At 38.7% G+C, this 17,661-nt stretch overlaps 1 protein-coding gene across 1 annotated transcript in view; it reads left to right on the top strand.

The window, feature by feature from the left end:
• The window catches only part of HEPH (hephaestin), a 145,870-nt gene that overhangs the window by 44,456 nt on the left and 83,753 nt on the right, over positions 1 to 17,661 (top strand). Inside the window, 1 exon segment of the mRNA XM_045081218.1 lies at positions 531 to 667. Coding sequence (XP_044937153.1) covers positions 531 to 667 — 137 coding nt within the window.

Here is a 17,661-nt window from a genome sequence, read left to right as displayed (position 1 = left end):
GAACTGAAATCGGTTGCTTAATTGACTGACCCACCCAGGTGCCCTGAAATGAAATATATATATATATATATATATATATATATATATATATATATATATTTTTTTTAAATTAAGGCGAGAAATGATCTTGACTACTTGAGGATGATTAGGACAGACGTAAGGCTGTTTCACTTCAGAGGGCAGAACTGGTCCCATTGTCTGAAATTTACAAGAGAAGATTTTAGCCTACTATAAAAAAGAACTCCAACCATTAAAACTATCCAACAGTAAGAGGGATTGCTTTCTCCGAAATAAAGTCCCTTGACTTTTAAAAAATTCAAGACTTGACAATTTCTCCACATCCTTGAGACTCTGTGTATTTCTTATTAGTGGTGCCATCAAAGGAGATATCTTCATTGGGTGGAATTTAACCTGGAGGATCTCTGAGGTTCTTCCTAAATATCTATAACTTGATGAGACTGAGGATGAGATGGGGATCTATTTGAGACACAATTAAGTCATGTAACATTTGCTTTTTTTTTATATGCCAGTGGCTCAGATAAATTCTTCCAGAAGAGTTCCAGTCGGATTGGGGGCACTTACTGGAAAGTCCGATATGAAGCCTTCCAAGATGAGACATTTCAGGAAAAGGTGGAGCTGGAGGAAAATAAGCATCTTGGAATCCTGGGTGAGGAATCTTTAACTTATGAAATTCATTGACTGGAACCTGAGAACTGGAGAGGGTTTAGAAACTGGAGCCTGGGGGTACCTCAGAGGTACACTTGAAACAGGCATCTCTCAAACTGAGTTCCGAGGGATAAGTGTTTGGTGGAAAAGCGGCTGTGAGTCTGAGTGTGTTTGCCAAATACTAGGTTAAATGTGGTCAAATAGTATTCTTTGCTGCAGAGCTTCTCAGAGACTTGTATTTATTTTTGTTCATCAAAAATATCCAAGATGGGAATAGAGTATGTAAAATTTATCATATTTAATTACTGAAACTTTAATCAGTGAGCATCTTTTGGTAGCACTGCTATACAGATTTCACTTTTAGAAGGGCTTCTTCAGGTGTATTTCTGAAAATCTATTTAATGCAGTAAGATTGTCCAGGTTCTTGGCAATATGAGGCCAGGAACAGATCGACATTATATGCAGACATGCTTGCTGTAGTGAGGGATGCAGTACAAAGCTTAAAACCTGGTGTTGGATAAGGTTCCCAGCAGCACAGATTTGTGTAAAGCACAGTATTGAAAAGATAGAGCAAAGTTTCGTGTGGTTTAGCCACTTGGTAGAGCCAGGAAGTAAAATACATTAGATGGAAGAAAATTTTGGCAATGGAAGTAATGTAATTGGCATGTTCTGGGAATAAGTGTGTGACAGTTGATTCTAGGAGATCTGAACATGGACAATAGGCCTTACATCTTCCAGGCAGGAAGATATAAAGAGCAGAAAACCACTTTGGGAAAGATGGCAGACAGTGACTATTAAGCTATCATTAGCTGGTTTACAGTATGAGTCTCAGTATTTTTTTATTCTTCAATATTTTTATTGGGGCAAAATACACATAACATAAAATTTACCATCTTAACCATTTTAGTGTACACTCCAGTGGCATTAAATACCTTCATAATGTTGTGTAACTATCACCACCATCCATCTTTATAACTCTTTCCATTTTACAAAACTGAAACTCTATACCTACCTCTGTATCTACAATACCTTCTCATTCTTCCCTCCCCCTCAATCCTGGCAACAACCATTCAACTTTCTGTCTATATGATTTTGACTACTCTAAGTATCTCATATAAGAGGAATCATACAATATTTGTCTTTCTGTGACCAGCTGATTTCACTTAGCATAAAGTCTTCAAGTGTCATCCACATTGCAACATATACAGAATTTCCTCCTTTTCCCTTAGCATCATCCCCATGCCTTTATTGTTTTACTAAGATTTTAAATTTTAATTTCAATATAATTAACAGACAGTGTTTTATTAGTATCAGGTGAACAATAGTTATTCAACAATTCCATACATCATCTGGTGCTCATCAAGACAAGTGTCCTCTTTAGTCACCATCACTTTTTTTCTCTAACCATCCATCTCCACTCATCTGGTAACCATCAGCTTGTTTTCTATTGTTAAGAGTGTATTTCTTGGTTTCCAATTCTCTCTCTTTCCATTGTTCCCTTGTTTTGTTTCTTCAATTCCACATATGAGGGAGATCATATCATATTTGTCTTTCTTTGATTGATTTATTTAATTTTGCTTTATACTCTCTAGCTCCATTTATGCTCTTGCAAATCACAAGATTCCATTCTTTTTCATGGATTAATAATATCCCACGGTATGTTCATATTTTGCGTATCCAATCCGCCATTATTGGACACTTGTATTGCTTCCATGTTTTAGTTATGGGAAATAATGCTACCATGAATATGTATATGCTTTTGACACGTGCTTTGTTTACATTTCAATATAGTCACAGAAGTGGAAATTCTAAGTCCTATCATAATTTTACTTAATTTTTTAAAATTTTAAAAAATTTTTTATAAATATACATTTTTATACCAGGGGTACAGGTCTGTGAATCACCCGGTTTACACACTTTACAGCACTCACCAATGCACATACCCTCCCTAATGTCCATAACCCCAACCCCCTTCTCCCAACCCCCTCCCCCCAGGAACCCTCAGTTTGTTTTGTGAGAATAAGAGTCACTTATGGTTTGTCTCCCTCCCAATCCCATCTTGTTTCATTGATTCCTCTCCTACCCACTTAAGCTCCCATGTTGCATCACCACTTCCTCATACCAGGGAGATCATATGATAATTGTCTTTCTCTGCTGGACTTATTTCGTTAAACATGATAAGCTCTAGTTCCATCCATGTTGTCGCAAATGGCAAGATTTCATTTTTTTTGATGGCTGCATAGTATTCCATTGTGTATATATACCACTTCTTCTTTATCCATTCATCCGTTGATGGACATCTAGGATCTTTCCATAGCTTGGCTATTGTGGACATTGCTGCTATAAACATTCAGGTGCACGTGCCCCTTCAGATCACTATGTTTGTATCTTTAGGGTAAATACCCAGTAGTGCAATTGCTGGGTCATAGGGCAGTCTTATTTTCAACATTTGGAGGAACCTCCATGCTGTTTTCCAGAGTGGTTGCGCCAGCTTGCATTCCCACCAACAGTGTAGGAGGGTTCCCCTTTCTCTGCATCCTCACCAGCATCTGTCATTTCCTGACTTGTTGATTTTAGCCATTCTGACTGGTGTGAGGTGATATCTCTTTGTGGTTTTGATTTCTATTTCCCTGATGCCGAGTGATATGGAGCACTTTTTCATGTGTCTGTTGGTCATCTGGATGTCTTCTTTGCAGAAATGTCTGTTCATATCCTCTGCCCATTTCTTGATTGGATTATTTGTTCTTTGGGTGTTGGGTTTGCTAAGTTCTTTATAGATTTTGGACACTAGTCCTTTATCTGATAGGTCGTTTGCAAATATCTTCTCCCATTCTGTCAGTTGTCTTTTGGTTTTGTTAACTGTTTCCTTTGCTGTGCAAAAGCTTTTGATCTTGATGAAATCCCAATAGTTCATTTTTGCCCTTGCTTCCCTTGCCTTTGGCGATGTTCCTAGGAAGATGTTGCTGCGGCTGAGGTCGCAGAGGTTGCTGCCTGTGTTCTCCTCAAGGGTTTTGTTGGATTCCTTTTGCACATTGAGGTGCTTCAACCATTTTGAGTCTATTTCTGTGTGTGGTGTAAGGAAATGGTCCAATATCATTTTTCTGCATGTGGCTGTCCAATTTTCCCAGACCATTTATTGAAGAGGCTGTCTTTTTTCCATTGGACATTCTTTCCAGCTTTGTCGAAGATTAGTTGACCATAGAGTTGAGGGTCTATTTCTGGGCTCTCTATTCTGTTCCATTGATCTATTTGTCTGTTTTTGTGCCAGTACCATGATGTCTTGATGATTATAGCTTTGTAATAGAGCCTGCAGTCCGGAATGGTGATGCCAACAACGTTGGCTTTCTTTTTTAATATCCCTTTGGGTATTCGAGGTCTTTTCTGGTTCCATATAAATTTTAGAATTATTTGTTCCATTTCTTTGAAAAAGATGGATGATACTTTGATAGGAATGGAATTAAATGTGTAGATTGCTTTAGGTAGCATAGACATTTTCACAATATTTATTCTTCCAATCCAGGAGCATGGAACATTTTTCCATTTCTTTGTGTCTTCCTCAATTTCTTTCATGAGTACGTTATAGATTTCTGAGTATAGATTCTGTGCCTCTTTGGTTAGGTTTATTCCTAGGTATCTTATGGTTTGGGGTGCAATTGTAAATGGGATTGACTCCTTAATTTCTCTTTCTTCTGTCTTGTTGTTGGTGTAGAGAAATGCAACTGATTTCTGTGCATTGATTTTATATCCTGACACTTTACTGAATTGCTGGACAAGTTCTAGCAGTTTTGGAGTGGAGTCTTTTGGGTTTTCCACATATAGTATCATATCATCTGCGAAGAGTGATAACTTGACTTCTTCTTTACCGATTTGGATGCTTTTAATTTCCTTTTGTTGACTGATTGCTGAGGCTAGGACTTCTAGTACTATGTTGAATAGCAGTGGTGATAATGGACATCCCTGCCGTGTTCCTGACCTTAGTTGAAAAGCTTTCAGGTTTTCTCCATTGAGGATGATATTTGCGGTGGGTTTTCATAGATGGCTTTGATGATATTGAGGTATGTGCTCTCTATCCCTACACTTTGAAGAGTTTTGATCAGGAAGGGATGCTGTACTTTGTCAAATGCTTTTTCAGCATCTATTGAGAGTATCATATGGTTCTTGTCCTTTCTTTTATTGATGTGCTGTATTACATTGATTTGCGGATGTTGAACCAACCTTGCAGCCCTTGAATAAATCCCACTTGGTCGTGGTGAATAATCCTTTTAATGTACTGTTGAATCCTATTGACTAGTATTTTGGTGAGAATTTTCGCATCTCTGTTCATCAAGGATATTGGTCTATAGCTCTCTTTTTTGTTGGGATCCTTGTCTGCTTTTGGGATCAAGGTGATGCTGGCCTCATAAAATGAGTTTGGGAGTTTTCCTTCCATTTCTATTTTTTGGAACAGTTTCAGGAGAATAGGAATCAGTTCTTCTTTATATGTTTGGTAGAATTTCCTTGGGAAGCCATCTGGCACTGGGCTTTTGTTTGTTTGGAGATTTTAAGGACCGTTTCAATCTCCTTCCTGGTTATGGGTCTGTTCAGTCTTTCTATTTCTTCCTGGTTGAGTTGTGGTAGTTTATATGTTTCTAGCAATGCATCCACTTCTTCCAGATTTTCAAATTTATTGGCGTAGAGTTTCTCATAGTATGTTCTTATAATACATTGTATTTCTTTGGTGTTAGTTGTGATCTCTCCTCTTGCATTCATGATTTTATTTATTTGGGTCCTTTCTCTTTTCTTTTTGATAAGTCTGGCCAAGGGTTTATCAATTTTATTAATTCTTTCAAAGAACCAGCTCCTAGTATCGTTGATTTGCTGTATTGTTTTTTTGGTTTCTATTTCATTAATTTCTGCTCTGATCTTTATGATTTTTCTTCTCCTGCTGGGCTTAGGATTTCTTTCCTGTTCTTTCTCCAGCTTCTTTAGGTGTATGGTTAGGTTGTGTACCTGAGACCTTTCTTGTTTCTTTAGAAAGGCTTGTACCGCTATATATGTTCCTCTCAGGTCTGCCTTTGTTGTGTCCCACAGATTTTGAATCATTTGTTTCCATGATTTATTTTTCAATTGTTCTTTAATTTCCTGGTTGACCCATTCATTATTTAGAAGGATGCTGTTTAGTCTCCAAGTATTTGGGTTCTTTCCAAAATTCCTCTTGTGGTTGAGTTCTATCTTCAGAGCATTGTGGTCTGAAAATATGCAGGGAATGATCCCAATCCTTTGATACCGGTTGAGTCCTGATTTAGGACCGAGGATGTGATTTATTCTGGAGAATGTTCCATGTGCACTAGAGAAGAATGTGTATTCTGTTGCTTTGGGATGGAATATTCTGAATATATCTGTGATGTCCATCTGGCCCAGTGTGTCCTTTAAGGCCTTTATTTCCTTGCTGTTCTTTTGTTTGGATGATCTGTCCATTTCAGTGAGGGGACTGTTAAAGTCCCCTACTATTATGGTATTATTGTTGAAGTGTTTCTTTGATTTTGTTATTAATTGTTTTATATAGTTGGCTGCTCCCACGTTGGGCGCATAGATGTTTAAAATTGTCAGATCTTCTTGTTGGACAGACCCTTTGAGTATGATGTGGTGTCCTTCCTCATCTCTTATTATAGTCTTTGGCTTAAAATCTAATAGATCTGATATAAGCATTGCCACTCCTGCTTTCTTCTGATGTCCATTAGCATGGCATATTCTTTTCCACCCCCTCACTTTCAATCTGGAGGAGTCTTCGGGCTTAAAATGAGTTTCTTGGTGGCACCATATAGATGAGTTTTGGTTTTTTATCCATTCTGGTACCCTGTGTCTTTTGACTGGGGCATTTAGCCCATTAACATTCAGGTTAACTATTGAGAGATATGAATTTAGTGCCATTGTATTGCCTGTAATGTGACTGTTACTGTATAGTGTCTTTGTTCCTTTCTGATCTACCACTTGTAGGCTCTCTCTTTGTTTAGAGGACCCCTTTCAATATTTCCTGTAGAGCAGTTTTGGTGTTTGCAAATTCTTTCAGTTTTTGTCCTGGAATATTTTAATCTCTCCATCTATTTTCAATGATAGCCTAGCTGGATATAGTATTCTTGGCTGCATGTTTTTCTCGTTTAGTGCTCTGAAATCATCATGCCAGCTCTTTCTGGCCTGCCAGGTCTCTGTAGATAAGTCAGCTGCCAATCTAATATTTTTACTATAATATGTTACAGACTTCTTTTCCCGGGCTGCTTTCAGGATTTTCTCTTTGTCACGAAGACTTGTAAATTTTACTATTAGGTGACGGGGTCTGGGCCTATTCTTATTGATCTTGAGGGACGTTCTCTGAACCTCCTGAATTTTGATACTCGTTCCCTTTGCCATATTGGGGAAATTCTCCCCAATAATTCTCTCCATTATAACTTCTGCTCCCCTCTCTTCTTTCTTCTTCTTCTGGAATCCCAATTATTCTAATGTTGTTTCATCTTATGGTGTCACTTATCTCTCGAATTCTCCCCTCGTGGTCTAGTACCTGTTTGTCCCTCTTTTGCTCAGCTTCTTTATTTTCTGTCATTTGGTCTTCTATATCACTAATTCTTTCTTCTGCCTCATTTATCCTAGCAGTGAGAGTCTCCATTTTTGATTGCACCTCATTAATAGCTTTTTTGGTTTCAACTTGGTTAGATTTTAGTTGTTTTATTTCTCCAGAAAGGGCTTTTATATCTCCAGATAGGTTTTCTCTAATATCTTCCATGCCTTTTTAGAGCCCCGCTAGAACCTTGAGAATTGTCATTTTGAACTCTAGATCTGTCATATTACCAATGTCTGTATTGATTAGGTCCCTAGACTTCGGCACTTCCTCTTGTTCTTTTTTTTGTGTTGAATTTTTTCACCTTGTCATTTTGTCCAGATAAGAGTATATGAAGGAGCAAGTAAAATACTAAAACGGTGGCAACAACCCCAGGAAAATATGCTTCAACTAAATCAGAAGAGATCCCAAATCGTGAGGGGGGAGAAAGGAGATAAAAAGAGGTTCAAATAGAAAGAAAGAAAAAAAAAATAAAACAAAGAATTAAAAAAAGAAAACGAATAAAGAAAAATATTAAAAAGATAATATATATATTAGATAAACTAGTTAAAAAAAAGGTTCAAAAAAGGAAAAGGGTAACAGTTAAAAAAAATTTAGCAGAAGAAGAGAAAAAAATGAAAAAGAAAAAAATTAAATTAACTGCAAGTCTAAAAACATCACATTGAGAAAGCCATGAGTTCAGTGCTTTGCTTTCTCCTCCTCTGGAATTCTGCTGATCTCTTTGGTATAGAAACCACACTCCTTGGTAGGTGAAATTGGTCTTGGCTGGATTTCTTGTTGATCTTCTGGGGGAGGGGCCTGGTGTAGTGATTCTCAAGTGTATTTTCCCCAGGCGGAATTGCACTGCCCTTACAAGGGGCCGGGCTGAGTAATCCGCTTGGGTTTGCTATCAGGAGCTTTTGTTCCCTGAGCCCTTTCTGTAGAGTTTAGGAGGATGGGAATACAAATGGCGGCCTCCTGGTCTCTGGCCCGGAGGAACTGAGAGCCCGGGGCCCCACTCCTCAGTGTGTCCTCAGAGAACAGCGCCCAGTTACTCCCGTCTGCCTGACCTCCAGCAGTGCTCCGAGCTCACCGAGCCTGCGACCAGTTCAAGGTAACCCAGAGCTGTGATCTTACTGTCAGCTCTGTGTCTGTAGCTGGTTTTTCCGTTCCAATACCCGCAAGCTCTGCGACACTCAGACACCCCCGATACTTCTATGACCCCACGGTGTCTTTGCCCCGGTTTAGCCTCTGGAGCGATGTCCCTCAGTGGAGCAGACTTTTAAAATTCCCGATTTTGTGCTCCGTTGCTCCGCCACTTGTTGTTAGCCGGCCCCTCCCCCCGGGGTCTATCTTCCCGTCGCTTTGGATTCACTTTCTGCCAGTCCTAACTTTCAGAAAGTGGTTGTTTTTCTGTTTCCAGAATTGCTGTTCTTTTTCTCTTCGATCTGCTGATGGATTTGCAGGTGTTTGCAATCCTTAGATAAGCTATGTAGCGATCTCCTGCTAGCTGATGTAGTCTCAGCCTGCTACTTCCCTGCCATCTTGACTCCTCCTACTTAATTTTTAATTTTAATTTTCTAAGAAGCCACCATAATGCTTTTCACGGTGTCTGTACCATTTTATATTTCCACCAAGAGGGCAGAAGGTGACAATTTCCTTAATTCTTTAAATTCTTTAAACGTTTGGCAATTAAAGTGCTGGGAGGCCGTCCAGCCCTAGACTCTTGTTTGATAGTAGATTGTTGATTGCTGATTCAATTTATTTTTAAAAATATTTTATTTCATTTATTTATTTATTTGTTTGACACAGAGAGAGAGGGGTCACAAGTAGGCAGAACAGTAAGCAGAGGAACAGAAGATGGAGAAACACTCTACCCACTGAGCAGAGAGTCCAATGCAGGGCTTAATCCCAGGATCCTGGGATCATGACCCAAGCCAAATGCAAACATTTAACCCACTGAGCCACCCAGGCACCCCTGATTACTGATTCAATTTCTTTGCTGGTTATGGGTCTGTCCAGATTTTCTATTTCTTCCTGTTTTAATGTGGTAGTTTTTAAGTTTATAAGAATGTATCCATTTCTTCCAGATTGCCTAATTTGTTGGCATATAATTGGTAATAATATTTTCTTATAATTCTATTTCTTCAGTGTGGGTTTTGGTCTCTCCTCTTTCTATCATGATTTTATTTATTTGGGTCCTATCTTTCTTTTTCTTTTATTTATTTATTATGTTTTTAATATGACTGGTTAGGGATTTATCAATCCTAGATCCTAGGTTTATCAAAATGTTAGAATGTCATTTCTATTTGTATATCTTTGATTTCTCTTCTAATCTTTATTATTTCCCTTCTGCTATATTTAGGCTTCATTTGTAGTTCCCTTTCTAGCTCCTTTAGGAGTAAGTAAGGTTAGGTGGTATGTTTGAGAATTTACTTGTTTGAGAAAGGCCTTTATTGCTATATTCTTGCCTCTTAGGACCACCTTTGCTGCATCCCAATGGTTCTGAACTACCACATTTTCATTTGCTTTCATGTATTTTTTAAATCCTTCTTTAATTTCCTTGTTGACCCATTCATTCTTTATTAGTTTTTTCCATTCCTTCTTTTTTTTTTATCACCACATTCCACCTAAATATATTTTTATAATTTATTTTATTTTTTTATAAACATATAATGTATTATTAGCCCCAGGGGTACAGGTCTGTGAATTGCCAGGATTACACACTTCATAGCACTCATCATAGCACATACCCTCCCCAATGTCCATAATCCCACCACACTCTCCATACCCCCCTCCCCCCAGAAAGCTTTGGTTTGTTTTGTGAGATTAAGAGTCACTTATGGCTTGTCTCTTTCCTGAACCCATCTTGCTTCATTTATTCTTTTCCTACCCCCCAAACCCTCCACATTGCATCTCAACTTCCTCACATCAGGGAGATCATATGATAGTTGTCTTTCTCCAATTGACTTATTTCCCTAAGCATAATACCCTCTAGTTCCAGCCATGTCATCGCAAATGGCAAGATTTCATTTCTTTTGATGGCTGCATAGTATTCCATTGTATATATATACCACCTATTCTTTTTCCATTCATCTGTTGATGGGCATCTAGGTTCTTTCCATAGTTTGACTATTGTCAACATTGCTGCTATAAACATTCGGGTGCACGTGCCCCTTTGGATCACTACATTTGTATCTTTAGGGTAAATACCCAGTAGTGCAATTGCTGGGTCATAGGGTAGCTCTATTTTCAACTTTTTTTGAGAAACACCCATGCTGTTTTCCAGAGTGGTTGCACAAGCTTGCATTACCACCAACAGTGTAGGTGGGTTCCCCTTTCTCTGCATCCTCGCCATCATCTGTAATTTCCTGACTTGTTAATTTTAGCCATTCTGACTGGTGTGAGGTGGTATCTCATCATGGTTTTGATTTTTATTTCCCTGATTCTGAGTGATGTGGAGCACTTTTGCATGGTTCTGTTGACCATTGGGATGTCTTCTTTGCAGAAATGTCTGTTCATGTCCCCTGCCCATTTCTTGATTGGATTATTTGTTCTTTGGGTGTTGAGTTTGATAAGCTCTTTATAGATTTTGGATACTATCCCTTTATCTGATCTGTCATTTGCAAATATCTTCTCCCATTCTGTCAGTTGTCTTTTGGTTTTGTTAACTGTTTCCTTTGCTGTGCAAAAGCTTTTGATCTTGATGAAATCTCAATAGTTCATTTCTGCCCTTGCTTCCCTTGCCTTTTGGCGATGTTCCTAGGAAAAAGTTGCTGTGGCTGAGGTTGAAGAGGTTGCTGCCAGTGTTCTCCACAAGGACTTTGATTGAGTCCTTCCTCACATTGAGTTCCTTCATCCATTTTGAGTCTATTATCCTGTGTTGTGTAAGGAAATGGTCCACTCTCATTTTTCTGCATGAGGCTGTCCAGTTTTCCCAGTACCATTTGTTGAAGAGGCCGTCTTTTTTCCATTGGACATTCTTTCCTGCTTTGTTGAAGATTAGTTGACCATAGAGTTGAGGTTCTATTTCTGGGCTCCCTATTCTGTTCCATTGATCTATGTGTCTGTTTTTGTACCAGTACCATACTGTCTTGATGATGACAGCTTTGTAATAGAGCTTGAAGTCCGGGATTGTGATGCCACCAACTTTGGGTTTCTTTTTCAAAATTCCTTTGGCTATTTGAGGTATTTTCTGGTTCCATATATATTTTAAGGTTATTTGTTCCATTTATTTAAAAAAAATGGGTGGGATTTTGATAGGCATTGCATTAAAGGTGTACATTGCTTTAGGTAGAGTAGACATTTTCATAATATTTGTTCGTTCCAACCCAGGAGCATGGAACATTTTTCCTTTTCTTTGTGTCTTCTGCAATTTCTTTCATGAGTACTTTATAGTTTTCTGAGTGTAGATTCTTTGCCTGTTTGGTTAGGTTTATTCATAGGTGTCTTATGGTTTTGGGTGCAACTGTAAATGGGATTGACTTCTTAATTTCTCCTTCTTCTGTCTTGTTGTTGGTGTAGAGAAATGAAACTGATTTCTGTGCATTGATTTTATATCCTGACACCTTACTGAATTCCTGTAGAAGTTCTAGCAGTTTTGGAGTGGAGTCTTTTGGGTTTTCCATATAGAGTATCATATCATCTGCAAAGAGAGATATTTGACTTCTTCTTTGCCTATTTGGATGCCTTTAATTTCTTTTTTTTTTATGACTAATTGCTGAGGCTAAGACTTCTAGTACTATTTTGAACAGCAGTGGTGATAACGGACATCCTTGTCATATTCCTGACCTTAGCAGAAAAGCTTTTATTTTTTCTCCATTGAGAATGATATTTGCCGTGGGTTTTTCATAGGTGGCTTTGATAATATTGAGGTATGTGCCCTCTATCCCTACACGTTGAAGAGTTTTAATCAGGAAGGGATGCTGCACTTAGTCAAATGCTTTTTCAGCATCTATTGAGAGTATCATATGGTTCTTGTTCTTTCTTTTATTGATGTGTTGTATCACATTGACTGATTTGCGGATGTTGAACCAACCTTGCAGCTCTGGAATAAATCCCACTTGGTCGGGGTGAATAATCCTTTTAATATACTGTTGGATACTATTGGCCAGTATTTTGGTTAGAATTTTCGCATCTGTGTTCATCAACGATATTGGTCTGTAATTCTCTTTTTTGATGGGATCTTTGTTTGGTTTTGGGATCAAGGGGATGCTGGCCTCACAAAATGAATTTGGAAAGTTTTCTTTCCATTTCTATTTTTTGGAACAGTTTCAGGAGAATAGGAATTCATTCTTCTTTAAATGTTTGGTAGAATTCCCCTGGAAGCCGTTTGGCCCTAGACTTTTGTTTGTTTGGAGATTTTTGATGACTGTTTCAATCTCCTTACTGGTTATGGGTCTGTTCAGGTTTTCTATTTCTTCCTGGTTCAGTTGTGGTAGTTCATATGTCTCTAGAAATGTATCCATTTCTTCCAGATTGTCAAATTTGTTGAGATAGAGTTCCTCATAGTATGTTCTTATCATTGTTTTTAGTTCTTTGGTGTTGGTTGTGATCTCTCCTCTTTCATTCATGAGTTTATTTATTTGGGTCCTTTCTCTTTTCTTTTTGATAAGTCTGGCCAGGGGTTTGTCAATCTTATTAATTCTTTCAAAGAACCAGCTCCTAGTTTTGTTGATTTGCTTTATTGTTTTTTTTTGTTTGTTTGATTTTGTTTTTTTTAGTTTCTATTTCATTGATTTCTGCTCTGATCTTTATGATTTCTCTTCTCCTGCTGGGTTTAGGGTTTCTTTCTTGTTCTTTCTCCATCTCCTTTAGGTGTAGGGTTAGGTTGTGTATTTGAGACCTTTCTTGTTTCTTGAGAAAGGCTTGTACCACTATATATTTTCCTCTCAGGACTTCCTTTGTTGTTTCCCACATATCTTCAACCCTTGTGTTTTCATTATCATTTGTTTCCAAGAATTTTTTCAAATCATCTATAATTTCCTGGTTGACCCATTCATTTTTTAGAAGGATGCTGTTTAGTCTCCATGTATTTGGGTTCTTTCCAACGTTGCTCTTGTGATTGAGTTCTAGCTTCAGAGCATTGTGGTCTGAAAATATGCAGGGAATGATCCCAATCTTTTGATTCCGCTTGAGACCTGGTTTAGGACCCAGGATGTGATCTATTCTGGAGAATGTTCCATGTGCACTAGAGAAGAATGTATATTGTGTTGCTTTGAGATGTAATGTTCTGAATATATCTGTGATGTCCATTTGGTCCAGTTGGTCATTTAAGGCCTCTATTTCCTTATTGATCTTTTGCTTAGATGATCTGTCCATTTTAGTGAGGGGAGTATTAAAGTCCCCTACTATTATTGTATTATTGTCAATGTATTTCTTTGATTTTGTTATTAATTGGTTTATATAGTTGGCTTCTCCCATGTTAGGGGCATAGATATTTAAAGTTGTTAGGTCTTCTTGTTGGGCAGACCCTTTGAGTAAGATATATTGTCCTTCCTCATATCTTATTATACTCTTTGGTTTAAAATCTAATTGATCTGGTATAAGGATTGCCACCCCAGCTTTCTTCTGATGTCCATTAGCATGGTACATTGTTTTCCAACCCCTCACTTTAAATCTGGAGGTGTCTTCAGGTCTAAAATGAGGTTCCTGTAAGCAGTATGTTGATTTTTTTTAATCCATTCTGATACCCTTTGTGTTTTGATTGGGGCATTTAGCCCATTAAAATTCATAGTAACTATTGAGAGTTATGAATTTAGTGCCATTGTATTGCATGTAAGGGTGGCTGTTATTGTATATTGTCTCTGTTCCTTTATGATCTACTACTTTTAGGCTCTCTCTGTGCTTACAGGACCCGTTTCATTATTTCCTGTATAGTTGGTTTGTTTTTTTCAAATTCTTTCAGTTTTTTTTTTTTTTTTTTTTGGCCTGTAAGCTTTTTATCTTTCCTTCCATTTTCAGTGATAGCCTAGCTGGATATAGTATACTTGGCTGCATGTTTTTCTCATTTAGTGCTCTGAATATATCACGCCAGTTTTTTCTGGCCTGACAGGTCTCTGTGGATAGGCCTGCTGCCAATCTAATGTTTCTACCTTTGTATGTTATAGACTTATTTTCCCAGGCTGCTTTCAGGATTTTCTCTTTGTCGCTAAGACTTGTAAATTTTACTATCAGGTGACAAAGTGTGGACCTATTTTTGTTGATTTTGAGGGATGTTCTTTGCATCTCCTGGATTTTGATGTTTGTTTCCTTTGCCATATTAGGGAAATTCTCTCCAGTAATTCTCTCCAATATACCTTCTGCTCCCCTCTCTCTTTCTTCTTCTTCTGGTATCCCAATTATTCTAATGTTGTGTCATCTTATGGTGTCACTTATCTCTTGAATTCTCTCCTCATGGTCCAGTATGTGTTTGTCTCTCTTTTGCTCAGCTTCTTTATTCTCTGTCATTTGGTCTTCTATATCACTCATTCTTTCTTCTGCCTCATTTATCCTAGCAGTAAGAGCCTCCATTTTTTATTGCACTTCATTAATAGCTTTTTTAATTTCAACTGGTTAGATTTTAGTTCTTTTATTTCTCTAAAAAGGGCTTTTATCTCTCTGGAGAGGGTTTCTCTAATATCTTCGATGCCTTTTTTGAGCCCGCTAGAACCTCGAGAATCATCATTCTGAACTCTAGATCTGTCATATTACCAATGTCTGCATTGATTAGGTCCCCAGTCTTTGGTGCTGCCTCCTGTTAATTTATTTTTGTGGTGAGTTTTTCTGCCTTGTCATTTTGTCCAGATAAGATTTGCTTTCTCCTCCTCTGGAATTCTGCTGTTCTCCTTGGTGAGTGAAGTTGGTCTTGACTGGATTTCTTGTTGATCTTCTGGGAGAGGGGCCTGTTGTAGTGATTCTCAAGTGTCTTTGCCCCAGGCGGAATTGTACTGTCCTTACCAGGGGCTGGGCTAAGTAATCCGCTCAGGTTTGCTTTCGGGAGCTTTTGTTCCCTGAGCGCTTTCTGTAGAGTTCTGGAAGATGGGAATAAAGATGGTGGCCTCCCAATCTCTAGCCCGGAGGAGCCAAGAGCTCGGGGTCCCACTTCTCAGTGTGCCCTCAGAGAAAAGCGCCCAACCACCCCCGTCTCCCTGGCCTCTGGTCAGGCTTGGAGGAAAGCGCTCAATCGCTCGCACTTGGAGAAAAGCACCCAATCCCTTCCATCTCCGTGGCTTTCAGCCGCACTCCGAGCTCACCCAGCCTGTGACAGGTTCAAGGTAACCTTGAGCTGAGAGCTCACTCCTAGGCTTTGTCACTGTAGCCAGCTTCCCTGATCTAATGCCTGCAACCTATGCAACACTCAGACACCCCCGGTTTTTCTGCAACCCCGCGGGACCTGGGGTTTTTCTGACCCTATGTGGGCTTCCCCCTGGTTTAGCCTCTGGAGCGATGTCCCTCCATGGAGAAGACTTTTAAAAGTCCTGATTCTCTATAATTTTATCTTCTATATCACTGGCTACCTCTTTGCCTTGTTCTTCCTTTCCTGTTAGAGCCTCCATATCTGACTGCATCTTAGTAATAGCATTTTAACTTCAGCTTAATTAGATTTAATTATTTTATTTCTGCAGTAAAGAGTTCTCAAGTGTCTTCTATGTTTTTTTCAAGCCCAGCTAGCATATTTATAATAATTTATTTAATAGATTTCATTTATTTATTTGAGAGAGATAGAGATAGAACGAGAGCACAGGAAGGGTGGGAAGGGGCCGAAGGAGGGAGAGAAGCAGACTCTTTGCTGAGCAGGTAGCCTGATGTGGAGTTCAATCCCAGGACCCTGAGATCATGACTTGAGACAAAGGAAGATTCTTAACAAAGAATGACCCATGTGCCCCTATAGGGGCAGACATTTTACTTATATCTGTATTGATTAATATCTTCAGTGAGTATTACCTCCTGTTCTTCCTTTTGGGGTGAATTTTTTCATCTCATCATTATGTCCAGAAAAGAATAGAAGACAGAAAGAAAAGACAGCAGTAGCAACAACAACTGAGATTTAAAGAAGAAAGAAGAAGAAGAAGAAGAAGACGACAAAGCAAGATAAAACAAGAAAGAAAATAGAACAAAACAAAACAAAACAAAACAAAACAAACTAGATCTTGGGTGTATTTTAATCTGCTTGAAAAAAGAAACTAGATCCCAAAACAGGAAAGAAGGAAACACACACACACACACACACACACACACACATAATACAATACAATGACATATATATATATATATAATGTGTGTGTATATATATATATATATATATATGAATTGAAAAAATAAGATAATAGTTCAAAAAAATAAACCTGAAAGACTAAAGAATTTTTTAAAAAAGTGAATGCTTTATACTGTTTTTCCCAAGAGAAGAAGTTCTTAGATCTCTATGATCTGTAAACTTGGTGTTAGCCAGTTATTCCTGCTGGTCTTCTGGTGGAAGTGCCTGTTGAGCTGATTCCCAGATACCCTTGCAGTTGTGGAAATGTGCCTCTTTTGCCAGGGGGCCAGGCTTAGTGTAAGAGGCAACAGATTCCACTATGTGGTGCTGTTTTGGTCCCTGAAGTCTTTCAGCAAAGATGGGCAAGATTAAAATGCTGGTGCCCTACTCTCTAGCCCCAGAACTGAAAGTTCTTCCCCAACTCTTCAGTGAGCACTCATAAAGAAGCAATCACTCTTGTCTCTCTAGTTTCTGTCTGAACTCTGTGTTCACCCAGACTGTGACTTTTTATCTGAGTTTATAATTGAGTTTCAAGTATCCAAATTTTATGGACTCTTGTTGTGCAGATCCATGCTGTTCTCCCCAGGGGAGGGATGGGGTCTTGCTTTTACTTCTGCCTTTTCCTGGGCCCCTGCCAAAGAGCAGTTGCACCATCATGAAGTGGTTCGCAGTTTATGGCAACACAAAGCAAAAAGCCTGTGCCAAGACTCATAGTCCTCAGCCAGTTTCCCCACTCTGATGCCTGGGAAATCCGCTCCACACAGACAACCCCATTCTTCTTGTAACCATGAGTACCCAGAGACTACACTGCACCACCTAGGATTCCACCTCACTTTGCCACTTGAACTTTAAGCCAGGGTTGTCCTCCACAATACTAGACTTTTAAAGTTCTGATTTTGTACTCTGCTGCTTCTAGTACTTTGGTTTACCCTCCTTAAGCTGGTTCCCTTCTTGGCTGCCATCTCCTCAAATATATCACACCAGATTCATGTGTCCACACCTCCTACTTTGCCAAAAGTAGTTATTTTTTCTATTGGCAGAATGGCAGCATTTATTTTCTCAGATCTTGTAGGTATTTAGAATGATTTGACAACTATCAAGCTGATTCCAGGGACTAGACAAACTTAGGGTCCCCTACTCTTCTTTCATTCTAACTCCTCTCCTCTCCAGGTCTTTGATGCATTTTGAG

The sequence above is a fragment of the Mustela putorius genome, unplaced genomic scaffold (assembly GCF_011764305.1).
Source record: "Mustela putorius furo isolate JIRA1106 unplaced genomic scaffold, ASM1176430v1.1 tig00000549_pilon_pilon_pilon, whole genome shotgun sequence".
In the NCBI taxonomy this organism is placed as follows: Eukaryota; Metazoa; Chordata; class Mammalia; order Carnivora; family Mustelidae; genus Mustela; species Mustela putorius.
The sequence above is the reverse complement of the archived record's forward strand: the minus strand, read 5'-3'. Positions and strand labels throughout refer to the sequence as shown.